We start from the raw sequence: 13,984 nt of genomic DNA on the forward strand, positions 1-13,984 counted from the left end.
TTGCATTTTTTTTTTCATTTTCATTTCCCTGGTTTAATAGTAGTATTTCTGTTTTGTAGATGAGGAAATGGAATCAACCTCCATTTCCTCATCTACAAAACAGAAATACTAGGGAAAAACAGAAATACCAGGGAAAGATGTTACACAAATTGCCTACAGTCCTAGAGCTCATAAACAATGGAATTAGAATTCAAACTAAGTCTGTCTGACTCCAAACTTATTACTGGGGAGTTGCATGCCTCCCCCCTCACCCCCAAATAAGCATTTAGAGTGTTCCCTCAGAGTTTATCTCAAATAACATTTAATCCTCACAATTGCCTGGAAGCTAAAACAACATGAGCCCTGATTTCAAAATTACCCCGGTTTTATTTCTGAGTGTGCCCTCACTGTGTGAATGGAGCTGGTTCATTTTACCTCTTTTATTCTGTTTGTTATGTGAAATATGAGATCTATCCACTTTCCAGGTTGACTGATAGTAAAACGTGTACAATATGAGAACATATTCAATGGCAGGCACTCAGTAACTGCCTCTTTTTCGTTTCACTATATTAGGGATGATGAAATTGATGCTTAAGGAAGTAATTTGACCAAATTCCCTCAGATTTCCTGGGGGCAAGTCCATTTTGCTCTCCCCTCTTCAAGCTATGCTTCTTTGAATCGCCTCTCTCTCGAACCACAGTCCCTACCTCACACCAGAGCCTGAATTGTAAATGCCGTGGCTGTCCATGGCTCACAGTCCATCCATGGAAAGATTATTTTTATATTTTCTTGAAGTCCTTGACTTCACCCAGTAAAACACAGTAAGATAGGGATGGTTTTTTGGTAAAGGTTTATTTGCAATAACATTTGTGATTTTTATCATAGCTATTGTATACAACATCACAATTGATGCAAACCTGTACTCATCCAGAGTAACCTCCAGGGGCTTATTTAAAGAAAACAATGAAAGGTGCTTGCAGAAGAATATGCTGGTGAGTCAAGCACAGAGTTGCACTGAGTACACCATCCACATACAGGTGAGGCCTCCGTCCTCGAGCTCATCTTTTCCTCTGAATGACTAATGAACGGTCAACGTCTAAAAAGGAAGCTTAGGAGTTAGAAAATGCCCGTCCTTCTAATTAATGCTCTTCATGTCTAATTGCATGAGTAGGAAATCCTATTCTTGATGCTAGTACATGGTTCCTTCTACTAATATTTTACTGGTGTGAAATTTTATTTGGGATTGCAACCGAAAGGCTAAAAATAAGGTTCTTAAAGAAATCAAACATGGTGTTTTCTTTAACATTTAACAGGTAAAACTTTTAGTAGACTGCAAATTTTATTCTAGTATTTTCCTATCAGGGAAAATTTTTATTTTTAAGCTGCTGAAAAGGACAATTCCAATTGTGATTTCCACTATTGGTTTTAAATATAGGGAAGGATGAGGTAAAAATTATTTGCTCCAATCATATCCCATAGTTATGAGAGTTGACATGAATTTTGAAAATCTCACAAGTAGGAAAAATGCTTCTCAGGATTTCCAACAGAAAACTGATTTTATCAATTACATGACTATTTCCCTCCAGAACCATGAAATGGTGTTTCAAAGTGTGATTTCCTCAGGAAACCTTTTCAAAAAGATTTTTAAAAGCTCATCTTTAAAAGAGCTGCTTAAGAACTTTCATAGAACATGGTTCTCAGAGTTCAAGATGTGTAAGAATGCCAAGAGAACTTATAAGATGCATGTTCTGGGTTTCCACCACCAGAAATTTGGGTTTGAAGGTCCAAGGTATATACAGATTGAAGGAGTACTCCCAGATATTTTTTATATAGATGAATGATACAGAGATCACATATCAAAAACTACTAAATATTACTCTGGAAATATTAATTCTGTTAATAGAGGAATTAAAATCAATTGCATTGTTTAATTTCTTGTTCATGTTAAAGGCGTCTTGTTTATGAAGGCCTGGACCTTTTTTTTGTTAACAAGCCAATTACACACATTCTTTAAAGGGCTAAAAGCCAGCTCTCATTCTCTCCTGTTTTTGTGCTAAGTCATAGATCAAATGAAACCTGTAGTCCATTCTGGGGGAATGAAGTCAGCTGAGCTGTTGTTCACACATGTATCTTGTTCATGCTGATGTGTACTTGTGAAGTTTTTAAGATGATGTGTGTGATTTGGATCAGTGCAAGAGATTTTGCTTCAGTTAACACACCATACTGGATATCAATCCCAAGCCCATCCTGTGGGCTAGGCTTACAGCCAGCTGAGCGCCCCCAACCCTTTATCCGGTTTTGTAGAGCAGAGTTAAGTTCTGACTAAGGAAGGGAGTTCTCTTGTCACTGCCTGATAGCCAGCCCTGAGCACCTTCCCATGTCAGGCATATGCCCTCCCAGAGACTTGGTCAGGATACCGAAGGACTCCTAAGTCTTGGCAGTAGGGACTGGAAAGACCATAGCCGACAACCCAAGAGCTGTGTATTGTTATGACTTCTAAGTATTAAAACTGGGCATAGCCTCTAAATGTTTATAGATTATGTATGAATAACAAGATTACTGGTGAGCTTAACTAAGAATTGCTGCTTCAGATTTTTACTGAATCCAAGTCTCTAAGCATTTTGGTAGTGGAGAGGCTAAGGGCAGAATTAAGACAGAAGAGAAGCAAGAATCTGAAAAATCCAAAACAAGGATATTCTCCATTATAGAGAGAGAACTGTGTCCTTAATTGTGAACACACTGGTGGTCATATTCTTGTTTTGAAGCTGCCGTGCCCTAGTAAACTGCCTCACTGTTTGTGTGTTTAGAAGCCCTCTGACGTTGTCAGCTCTTTGGATCTGTGTGTGAACATCAGTCTGGAGAACCCTGGCACCAGCCCTGCCCTTGAAGCCTACTCTGAGAAGGCCAAGGTCTTCAGTGTAAGTGCGGTTTGCCCTTCCTAGAATTCAGACTGGCTAAGAAAGCTTCATGGTTGCTGCAGTCATGTTCGAAAGTCCATAGGACATAACTTTCCAAATACTTGTCTTCTACGTGAAATATTTTTATGTTCAAAGCTCATCAGCATGCAAGATCCGTGAAGGACAGGGACTTTTGTCTTCTTCACTGCACTATTCTCAGCCCTTTGAGCAGTGCCTGGCCCACCATAGGTGTTCAATAAATATTTGTTGAAGAAATAAATAACCATAAAGTCAAACACCTTGTGTTCACCACCCACGTAAAAAAATGTCACCAGAACCTATGTTCTCTGTGTCCCTCTCTTCCTCCATCACATCCACGTCCATCTCGCTCCCCCAAGCAAATCATCACCTTGAATTTGGTCTTTATTGTTGCTTTTCTTCCTATGTCACTAAACATATACATATTCCTAAAATGTTGTTTGGCTTTTTATGGTTTTGAGCTTTATATAAATAGAATAATTCTACATGTACTCTTCCACAGTCTGGTTTTTAACTTGAGCAAATGTGTGCGATTGTTTTTCCTTTTTTGTAGATCCCTTTCTATAAGGACTGTGGGGATGATGGAGTTTGTATCTCGGATCTAGTTCTAGATGTCCAACAACTGTCAGCTGCTCAGTAAGTCTGTTTGAGTTCAGGGTAAAATGTAGAAATAAGACATTAGACGTTTTATTCAAATGAATGTTTATGGAGATTTTTTTCCTACATGCACACAAAAAAAACCAATAACTAATAAAGACCTTTAAAATCTGAATTTCAATTTCTACCATCCATAAAGGAGTAAAACGGTAAGAAATCTCAAACCATTTGTATTTGGATGGTTCCTCTCCCTGCAGTGTTTAAATGAAGGAGCAAATGTAATAGCCTTGACTTAGTTGTCGTCTGAGTCATTTTACTATGAAGATGGCTTATTAAACAACTTTCTTAGTCCTCCAAATCTAAAGAGTTTTATCTTCTTATTTTTAAAATGAGTGAAGTATTTGAATACCAGCCTTTTTAACCTTTTTTTTTCCTTTTTTCTTTTAACAGAGATCAACTCTTTATCGTCAGCAACCAAAACAGAAGGTTAACATTTTCAGTAACACTGAAAAACAAAAGGGAAAGTGCATACAACACTAGAATTGTTGTTGATTTTTCAGAAAACTTGTTTTTTGCTTCCTGGTCCATGCCGGTAGGTGATGACACTCCGGGCTCCCTACTCTTGTGTTTCCTGCCTGATACTAATACCCATCTAGCTCACACTCACATCCCCATGTCCCGTATGCTGTCTGAGGAAGTGCCTTACTCCTAAGTATGATCAGTCCTAACTTTGGGGCTCCCAACTAGTTAAACCACACGTGAGCGTAGCCCGGCTCTGTATCTAGACCAGTTCTGCTTCACAGCTTGGTCAATTTTTCCTCTGCCCTAAGACTTGGCCAGACACAACCATGACTCTTCTCCAGCCAGCTGTGGGATGAGGCTGCTGTGCCGCTGCACAGATGCTCTGAGCTGCACTTGCTCGGAGAAGTTAGAGTCCTATAGCCCAGGCCAAGCTTTGTAACCACAAGTCTTACTCCTGCCAAGATGCTGCATTCCAGCGAGGTCAGTTAATCATGTTGACTTGATCACTATACCAGGAACACACTTGGCCATGAGGGTCCTCTGGCCCCTCCGCTCTCACCAAGCAACGAAAGGTTGAGGAGCGACAAGCTGAGATTTCCCAAATTCACTACTTGATAAAAGGATTACAAATGGCTTCATCCAAGTTAAAGTCAGCACGAACTTAACAGATTTAGTGTTCTAAATCTATTCTGACTTTGATGTTTCACTTTCCTGTGCCAAATGGGAACTTCTTATTTTAAAGAGAAAAAAAAAAAACAAAAAGAACGAAAAAAGATCCTTTAAAGTATTTAAATTATAAGCACCAACGTATGATTTGTTTTCTTCTCTTGAAAGTACAAATTTCAATTATTATTGAGAGAAAGGTATGTATTAAAGTCAACATTTTAAAATACTGGATTAAAGTTATTTTTGCTTCTGAAATATAAGAACTATGATTTACTTCTGGAGGAAAATTCCAGTATTTGACCTCACTTTTGGCTTATTGGGTGTCCTGCTTAGCAGTAAAAATAGTATACTAGCTACCTGGACAATATGAGGTTTTGGTGTTTTTTTTTTTTTAAGATTTTTATTTATTTGACACACAGAGAGAAAAATCACAAGTAGGCAGAGAGGCAGGCAGAGAGAGAGGAGGAAGCAGCCTCCCCGCTGAGCAGAGAGCCCGATGTGGGACCAGATCCCTGGACCCTGAGATCATGACCTGAGCTGAAGGCAGAGACTTACCCCACTGAGCCACCCAGGTGCCTCCAATATGAGATTTTTAATATCAGGGACAATAAATTCATTGTGAACTAGCATTACTGCTAAAATGCCCTGTGGTTCATACATCCTTCAGCACATATGTGCACATGCACTCTACATATTAATTGATCGTTGTTTCTTTGGTCTCCAGGTTGATGGGACAGAAGTAACATGCCAGATTGCTTCATCTCAGAAGACTGTTACCTGTGATGTTGGCTACCCAGCTTTAAAGAGGGAGCAACAGGTACGACTTGCACTTCTTCCTCAAGTCCACACTAGCCCCTCCTCAGCACTAGTGTCACTCGCCACCATTCCGTCTTCGTTGTTGTTAGGTAACGTGATTTGACAGGTGTCACAAACTAACCAGCTGCATATTGCGAGGGAGTTTTGAAAATATCTGAATGTTTCAAGTTAGTAATAAAAGTGGGGTTTTCCCCCATGCAATTCATTTCAAAAGCATATAGAAGAGGGAGAGTTCTTTTTTTCCCTGACTACATTGAACAACACCGATCAGAGTACTGTAGAGAGTCATAGCTATCCCATGTTAACCCCTGGTGAGCAGATTTTCACATCAGCACAGAGCTTTCAAATTATGACAAGGAGATATGCCTGTGATGTGATGATCTGTACACGTGACTCGAAAGATAGGCCCTCTAATTCTGAAAGCGAGGCATGCTAAAACAGAAAGGTAGATGAACAGATAGCCTACAAGTTTGAAAACTCAAGGCATATATAATTCAGAATGAAATTGGGGGAAGTTTGCTTTTTGGGGGAACTTTTTTTCTAATTAGTCCCTGAGTATGAATCCTCCCAGATTAATGAGTTTTAATTTTGTGCATAGGTGACTTTCACTATTAACTTTGACTTCAATCTTCAAAACCTTCAGAATCAGGCATCTGTCAGTTTCCAAGCCTTAAGGTAAAACATAACGAAGTCATGAATTGATGGTAGATGGGCTTTAATAATATTTCTCTTTAAGTAGTTTCCTAATGTTTGTTTCAATAGCGAAAGCCAGGAAGAAAGCAAAGCAGATAATTTGGTCAACTTCAAAATTCCTCTGCGGTATGATGCCGATATTCACATAACAAGGTAGGTTAAATGCTGAGTAGCCTCTGGCCACTGATATCACTCGGTGTATAACACATTTGGCTCGTGACTAAGGAGGTTAATTCTTAACTGGAAATTTTGAAGTACATATGTCCCCCTTGTCAACTAAAATGGAAGTCCCGGATAGGTCAGTCCTTAGGAAAACTTTGAGTTTATGGACTGGGACCAACCAAAAAAAAGCCAGAGGGGCAGCCCCTCTGCCACGTGCTGCAGGGAAAGACCTCTGTGGGCCCTCAGATGAGCTTCACACTTTCCCAAGGGGTCACAGAACTCTCTGGGCCCCGAGCAACTACCACCACCCCCTTCTCCACACCTGCTCCCTATCATCCCTATGAGCTCACAAGCAGTAGCCTCATCCCTAAACACTGAAGCCCCACGCATATACTTTGCACATAGTAGGTCTACCACAAATAGGAAATCTTGTCATGGAAAATTAGTTTCTGGGTGGAAAATTCCTGACGTAATATATTAAGGGTTTCTTCCAACCAAGAGGAAACAAGGCATTTTCCAAAGGAGGTTGTCTATGAATCAGTGCTGTATTCCCCTTCTTGCCTGGCCCGAGCAAGCAGAATGATGCTGGTTGGTACCAGCTACCTTGAATTGCTTGGAGGGATAGGTGTCTTGAGAAGTGGCGAACATGTGGAACACCAAAGCAGGAATAGGGTGACGTATTACCTTTCCTCCTACCAAGAAGGGAGCGGGTTCATGGGTGCTGACACACCGAACCATAGCTATGCAGGAACACAGGCTGAAGGTGACACCCACCTCCCAGCTTGGGAACCAGGACTCTCCACCTGGGGAGGCACGAGGGCAGCTTCCTAGCACGCACCAGTGCACTGCACTGTATTGCCAAGGAGCCCAATAGTGTTTAGGGACAGTGGCTTTCTCTGACATGCCACATCGCCCCAACCCCTAAAAGCATGGAACACATAGACTGTGCAGTAGGTCACTGAGCAAAAGAAAAAGGAAAATGTGTCATTATGTCTAGAGCATGAGACACATGAGCAAAGATGAAAGAATGCTTCTATACTGAGTGAGCTGCAAACAGCAAAAGCAGAACAAAGTACAGCCCAAGTCTACCATCCCTGAAAAATTAATCAGCAACTGCAGATTGCAGAAGGACCCACAGTACTAAAAGAATGGAAGACCAGGGCATCCAGAGAGATTCTTATTACCACATTACCTGATTTTTTTTTTTCTTTCTACCTACATTGATTCTTACCCTAAATGCCGTTTTTTTTTTTTTTTTTTTATCCATTTGACAGACAGAGATCACGAGTAGGTAGAGAGGCAGGCAGAGAGAGAAGAAGGGAAGCAGGCTCCCTGCTGAGCAGAGATCCCAGGACCCCGAGATCATGACCTGAGCAGAGGCTTTAACCCACTGAGCCACCCAGGTGCCCCCTAAATGCTTTTTCTTAACACAGCCTTAATAGGATTCTACTCTCGCACCACAGCCAATTTTTCCACATGGTTTAACATGAAATAAATATAAGATTGAAAGGGGACTTCACTTTCAGTAACCTCTTAGCTCTGTAGTTTTTGTGATGGTAAACTGGACTTTAAGACCCTCGGATATTCTTTAAAATACACCAAAAAGTTTTTTAAAAAGTTGATATGGAGAATTATGATGTGTAAACACTAAAATGGCTCCTAATCTCACCACCCAGATAATTCCTCTTGATTTTTTTTTTTTTTTTAAAGAAACCAAAACTCTAAACACTACAGAAAAATAAATGAAAAGTGAAGTTATCCCTCCCACCCCCTCTGGCCATTGCATAGATGACTCAGCTATTTTTCAGAATACCTTCCAGATGCGAGATTTGTCTGTCTACCAGGATATATGTGTGACACACACACACACTACGTGCTCACGTGAGTGCGTGCATGTGCGTGGACACACACACACACACACACACACACACACACTCTTACCCGAATGGAATGACAAAATCCTTCTCCAACCTTTCTTTTTATATAATCTTAGAGAAGCTTTTATATCAGGACATACAGAACTAACTTATCCTATTCCTGACTAGATCATAATTTATGTAACCAGTTCACAACTAGTAAGATATTTAATAAGATATTGCAGATTTATTTTAACCATCGCAAGTACTATAAAAAATTTTTTTTCTTGAAAATTTTTTGAAAAAGTCCTCTCCAGTCATGGAGAGTCCTCTCCAGTCATGTATCCCTTAGCAACCACTTTGATAAATGTGCGGTTATATTATGCAAACATTATGGGTGGAAATCATGATAGAATTATTTCTAAGCAGGAGCCCCCCCCAAGCATAACTAACTGCTTATAAATAATTGATCATCCACACTTAAGTAACTTAAGGAAAACTTAAGTAACAAATGGAAAAAATGTCAGATCACTTTAAAATGCAAAATCAGAACATACTAATTTAGAAACTAACTCTTTTTAGGGGCTCACACAAAGGACTTCTAGAAGGTAAAGGGAATAATTCATGCAAATACAACCAGGCTTTCTGTTTCAAATTCTAGTCAGTATTCCCATTTTCCATGTAAGGCTGACAGATAATTGTTTCCTCTCTTCTACATAACCTTGACAAATGCTACATCTATTTGAGTCTCCTAGGGCATATTTTCCTTCTGAGCATTTGGAAAAGTTGTGTTTTTGGTTTTTTTGTTGTTGTTTTGTTTAGCATTAAAAAAAGATAGGAGTTCTGTAAGAAGCCCAAAAAAGTATCTCAGAAAATGTCCTGTTCATTTTTTTTTAAGATTTTATTTATTTCACAGAGAGAGATCACAAGTAGGCAGAGAGGCAGGCAGAGAGAGAGGGGAGGAAGCAGGCCGAGCAGAGAGCCTGATGCGGGGCTCGATCTCAGGACCCTGAGATCATGACCTGAGCTAAAGGCAGAGGCTTAACCCACTGAGCCACCCAAGTGCCCCCTGTTCATTTTTTTTAAGGAAATAGTTAGCATCCTAGAATTATGATACATTGTCCAGGGGGAAGAAACCTGCTTTTTAGACTCCTATGTCTGTTACCTTCTCCCCCACACCGCACACAGTCCCAATGAATTTGGAACTCCCAATAAAGTTGTCCCAGTTGGAACCCAGCCTTAGACCCAGAAATGAGTGAGGAGGAAAGGGAAGGGTATCCAGTTATGCTCCCGTCTAAGTGTCCTGTGGGGGTTCCTCTAACCTGGTCCCCACTTCACCTGCAAACCTTACTTGACAACCCCCACCCCCCGCCCAAGGAGAGAGATCAGGTCATCTGATAACTCTAAGTTTAGTCTGATAAAACCTCCGGGTCAGCCTTCATAAACATGGTCTCTACACTAGTCATGGAAACAGACTGACCAACGTCAATTCAGACCAAAAGCATTAGAGTTGGTTTGGAACTAGAGGAGGATAGGGAGAAGGAATAACAAGGTAAATGTATGCCCTATTTTACAATCATGCAGTACGAAATATTGCAGGAGCTAAAACCCAATACCCTATCATTGCATTTCAGCCACCCAAGCGGAAAATCCTCGGGTTTGTCAATCCATCCAATAAACCAGGACTAAGTGTGCGCTGCATTAGCACACCAGTCAGTGCAATACCAATCTTGAGTTCTAGCAGTTCTAAAGTAATACTTTAGAAACCATACAACTGGTAGACACAGAACACAAAGAATCTTATGGAGAGATCATGAAGGGATAGGTTTTAAAGGAATTTGTTTTAGCCTTGGAAACATCAGCCTATAAGGAGCATTTGTTTTCATTATGTCTTGATACCTAAATATAAACCTTGACTTGTAATATAAGCTAGAAGATATTTAAATAAAAGAGATATTAAGGTACGAGAACAAAAACAAAACTAAAAAATTTGACTTTTACAAACATTATTCAACAGATCCACCAACATCAATTTTTATGAAGTCTCCTCAGATGGGAATGTTCCTTCCGTCGTGCACAGTTTTGAAGATATTGGTCCAAAATTCATCTTCTCCATTAAGGTGGGTAAGCTTAGAATACTAAATCAGGAGGAAGGGAGGCGGGGGGAATGAGACCAGGAAGAGAAGTAAAAAGTGGAAATAGACCAGTGGTTCTCAAACTTGACCATCGTTAGAATCACCTGGAGAAAAGTTAAGACACATGTCATAGGATCCATCCTCCGAGTTTCTGATTCAGTAGGTCTGTGGCGAGCCTAAAAATGTGAGTTTCTAACAAGTCCCCAGGTGTTGCTGCTGCTGCTGATCCCACTGCTGTACTTTGAGAACTTTGAGAACTAGGACTCTGCATAAGTAAACAGCTGGGCTTTGTGCATAGCTATGTGTTCTGGGTAAAAAATAGATATATTTTGAAAGCAAATGTTCAATATTAATTAAGTATTAATATAATGGCATTACTATGGGCAAAAGTCTCTGGAATATAATTAAAATGCCAGTTTATCCTTGGAGACCACTTCTATTTGAGAAGTTAACCCTTTACATACAAATATCTTCAGTCAGTTTACATTGGCATTTATAAGCAATTATAATCTAAAGGTTGTTACCAATTATATAAAGAGAAATTTGTGGAAAATTGCAATTTTATAATAAATTATAGAAAATTTGAAAAGTAAAAAAAATCCATCCACTACCTTAAATGAATACCATTTTATTGTTTTACATTTCCTACTAGCCAGTTACATGGTTAGAACCCTGTGATTTGGTAATTTAAAAAAAAAAGAAAGAAATCTTTTAAAGTCCTGATCTATGATCCAAATACTGGGATTTATAACATGTGACTAGTATTTGGCAATTATTTAACAGGATATTTAATCAATTATTAGTGACAATAAAGTAACATTATTCATAGGGTGTAATAAGTATCAGCACTTTGTATCAAATACATTATGTATATTGACCCATTTAATTTCCAGGTTAGTTATAAGATTGGTAGGATTATTATTCCTATGGTTATTTTAAGATTTTTATTTTTGAGTAATTTCTATACCTAGTGTGGAACTCAAACGCACAACCCCAAGATCCAGAGTTGCTTGCTGTCCTGAGCCAGCCAGGTACCCCCCAGGGTTGTTATTTAAAATGTTTAATAGGGTTCAAGGAGGGCATGTATTGGAGCACTGAGTATTATATGAAAACAATAAATCATGGAACACTGCATCAAAAACTAATGACAGGGCACCTAGGTGGCTCAGTTGGTTAAGAAACTGCCTTCGGCTCAGTCATGATCCTGGGGTCCTGGGATCATGTCCCGCATCGGGCTCCCTGCTCAGCAGGAAGTCTGCCTCTCCCTCTGACCCTCCCCCATCTCATGTTGTCTCTCTCATTCTCTCTCTTCCAAATTTAAAAAAAAAAAATCTTTAAAAACAAACAAAAAATAATGATGCACTGTATGGTGGTCAACATAAAAATTTTTTATACAAAATGTTTAATAAGGACACCTGGGTGGCTCAGTAGGTGAAGCATCTGCCTTCAGCTCAGGTCATGATCCCAGCGTCCTGGGACAGAGTTCCACAGCGGTTCCCTGCCCAGGGGGAAGCCTGCTTCTCCCTCTGCTGCTGCTCCTCACTCGTGCTCGTGAGCACACTCTCTATCTCTGACAAATAAAATCTTAAAAAGTATTTAACAACCTGTAGGACATGAGAACTGGCCTAGTAGAACAGACTTCCCACCAATAAGAACAAATCCTGTATCTGCACATACCCATTAAGTTGCTTATTCTTTTTTATTTTATGAATGAGGAAAACTGAGGCAAACAGACGTCCGGTGTCTTGCCCAATCCACGCTGCTCATCAGGGCCAGAGTGAGACTTCAGCCCTGGGAGCCCAACGTGACAGGGAATGTTTTTAACCAACTCCGAAGTCTCGAATTACTTAGCAGTTCACACTGGAGGGGCTGAGATTCTCCATGAAGAAGTGAGAGACAGACACCCGAGCATGACTCTGAAGTAACAAGGTTTACTTCCCAATGGACTCAGTGGTACCACTTAATAGTTGCCCTCCACCCACGCAGAGGTCACTGATCGTTTTCTCTGCAGCATGTGTGTGACGTAGCAAAACCAGATGCTTTCTTCACTCTGTGCAGGTGACGACGGGGAGTGTTCCCGTGAGCATGGCATCTGTAACCATCCACATCCCTCGGGACACCAAAGGACAGAACCCGCTGATGTACCTGACTGGGGTGCACACAGATCAGGTAAAGGCAACGGAACTGCCTATAAAAGCGTAAATTTTCGATACGGAAATACCCCCTGAGATTAGGGTGATCATGCCTGATGTATGGATGGAAACCGAGAAGATAAATTGCATGCATCCTGAGTGCCAGTTAACTAGCAAGTTAATTGCATGGAATTTCTCTTCTCAGTTTCTTATTAGAAGCAGGTTATTGTTATAAGGAAACAGTTACAGATGGCAGAAAATATTCCCAAAGCTCTGTTTTGGCCAGGTGAAGATCTGACCTTGTCAGCGTTCTATCTGTAAGAAGTTGGTTGCCTGCCACTGTGGGAGACTAGCTGGTCTTTAAGATGCCAGCCTGGACTTTCACCTGGTGGGGATCAACCCTGGCTTCTCGTTTTTATTGGCTGGGTTTCCTGCCCAACCTCAGGTCCACCCCCAGCCAATTAAATCAGAATCTTCAGGGCTAAGGCTCTAGCACCAAAGATTCCTTAAATGGCCCCACTCCCTGGTAGTTCTCACACACAGCCCAGGCTGAGCAGCACTGTGGAGCCAATCCCCTGGCCATCGGCTCGGCCTTAGTCTGGCACTCAGAGCTAGCTCTCCAGAGGTGTTCTTCCTGTGGTGCGCACGGGTGACAACAGGAAATCAAAGTCTTAAAATGGTCCACAGAGAGCCCTGGATTCAGTCCGTCTGTCTACTATTATCGCAAATGGTCTTATTACCTATCACACATACCGTGTAAGAACCAGCGCCGCCCCTGGAGTTGCATTAGGAGGATGTGAATACTTCCAGGTTTCCGTGAATGATTACAGGAAGTGTGGCAGGGCTGGTGATGAGAGAGAAGCCCACAGTCCCTCCCTGGCCGCAACATGTGACCACGGGTTTTCCTAACATGTCAAAAGGAACATCAGAAATGATTTTGCTTCCTCATACTGATTTGAGGTCCTTCCTTATAGGCTGGCGACATCAGTTGTAATGCTGAAATAAATCCACTGAAAATAGGACACACATCTCCTTCTGTGTCTTTCAAGAATGAAAATTTCCGGCACATAAAAGAACTGGTGAGGACAAGTTAATGGGGTGACTATTTCTTTGGGTGATTCACTGTTGGTTCTAACTGGAAATCAATGCACTTCTTTTCTTCTATCACGCCATGTTACAGAATTTTCTCATTTTGGCTTTGATGGTCGGTACGAATCAAGATTTAGAAAATACACTCTCAAATCTAGATTACTGGGATTATTCCTTATGCCGGTAATATAAAATTTCATGAAATCAAGAGAGTTCTGTGTGAAACTATGGTAGCAGGCATTCTGGAAGCATTGCAAGGGGCTATGAGGGAACTGCACACGTGCTTGGAAGGTGAAGTTCCTTTCGTCTCCCTTCCACATGATCACCGGGGTTATTTCGCCACCAGAATGCCTCTCTGGCCATCCTTCTGTTTTCCAATATTTTACTATCTCCCGCTCCAG

The 13,984-nt window shown here is 40.8% G+C and overlaps 1 protein-coding gene across 1 annotated transcript in view; it reads left to right on the top strand.

Annotated features, from left to right (window-relative positions):
* ITGA2 (integrin subunit alpha 2) overlaps positions 1-13,984 on the top strand; it is a 107,766-nt gene that overhangs the window by 83,993 nt on the left and 9,789 nt on the right. The window contains exons 17-26 of the mRNA XM_059173950.1: positions 865-1,016; positions 2,787-2,897; positions 3,469-3,551; positions 3,963-4,104; positions 5,425-5,517; positions 6,115-6,191; positions 6,279-6,362; positions 10,245-10,347; positions 12,421-12,531; positions 13,469-13,573. Coding sequence (XP_059029933.1) covers positions 865-1,016; positions 2,787-2,897; positions 3,469-3,551; positions 3,963-4,104; positions 5,425-5,517; positions 6,115-6,191; positions 6,279-6,362; positions 10,245-10,347; positions 12,421-12,531; positions 13,469-13,573 — 1,061 coding nt within the window. The remainder of the gene's footprint in view (positions 1-864; positions 1,017-2,786; positions 2,898-3,468; positions 3,552-3,962; positions 4,105-5,424; positions 5,518-6,114; positions 6,192-6,278; positions 6,363-10,244; positions 10,348-12,420; positions 12,532-13,468; positions 13,574-13,984) is intronic.

This window comes from Mustela lutreola, chromosome 5 (genome assembly GCF_030435805.1).
Source record: "Mustela lutreola isolate mMusLut2 chromosome 5, mMusLut2.pri, whole genome shotgun sequence".
NCBI classification, from domain to species: Eukaryota; Metazoa; Chordata; class Mammalia; order Carnivora; family Mustelidae; genus Mustela; species Mustela lutreola.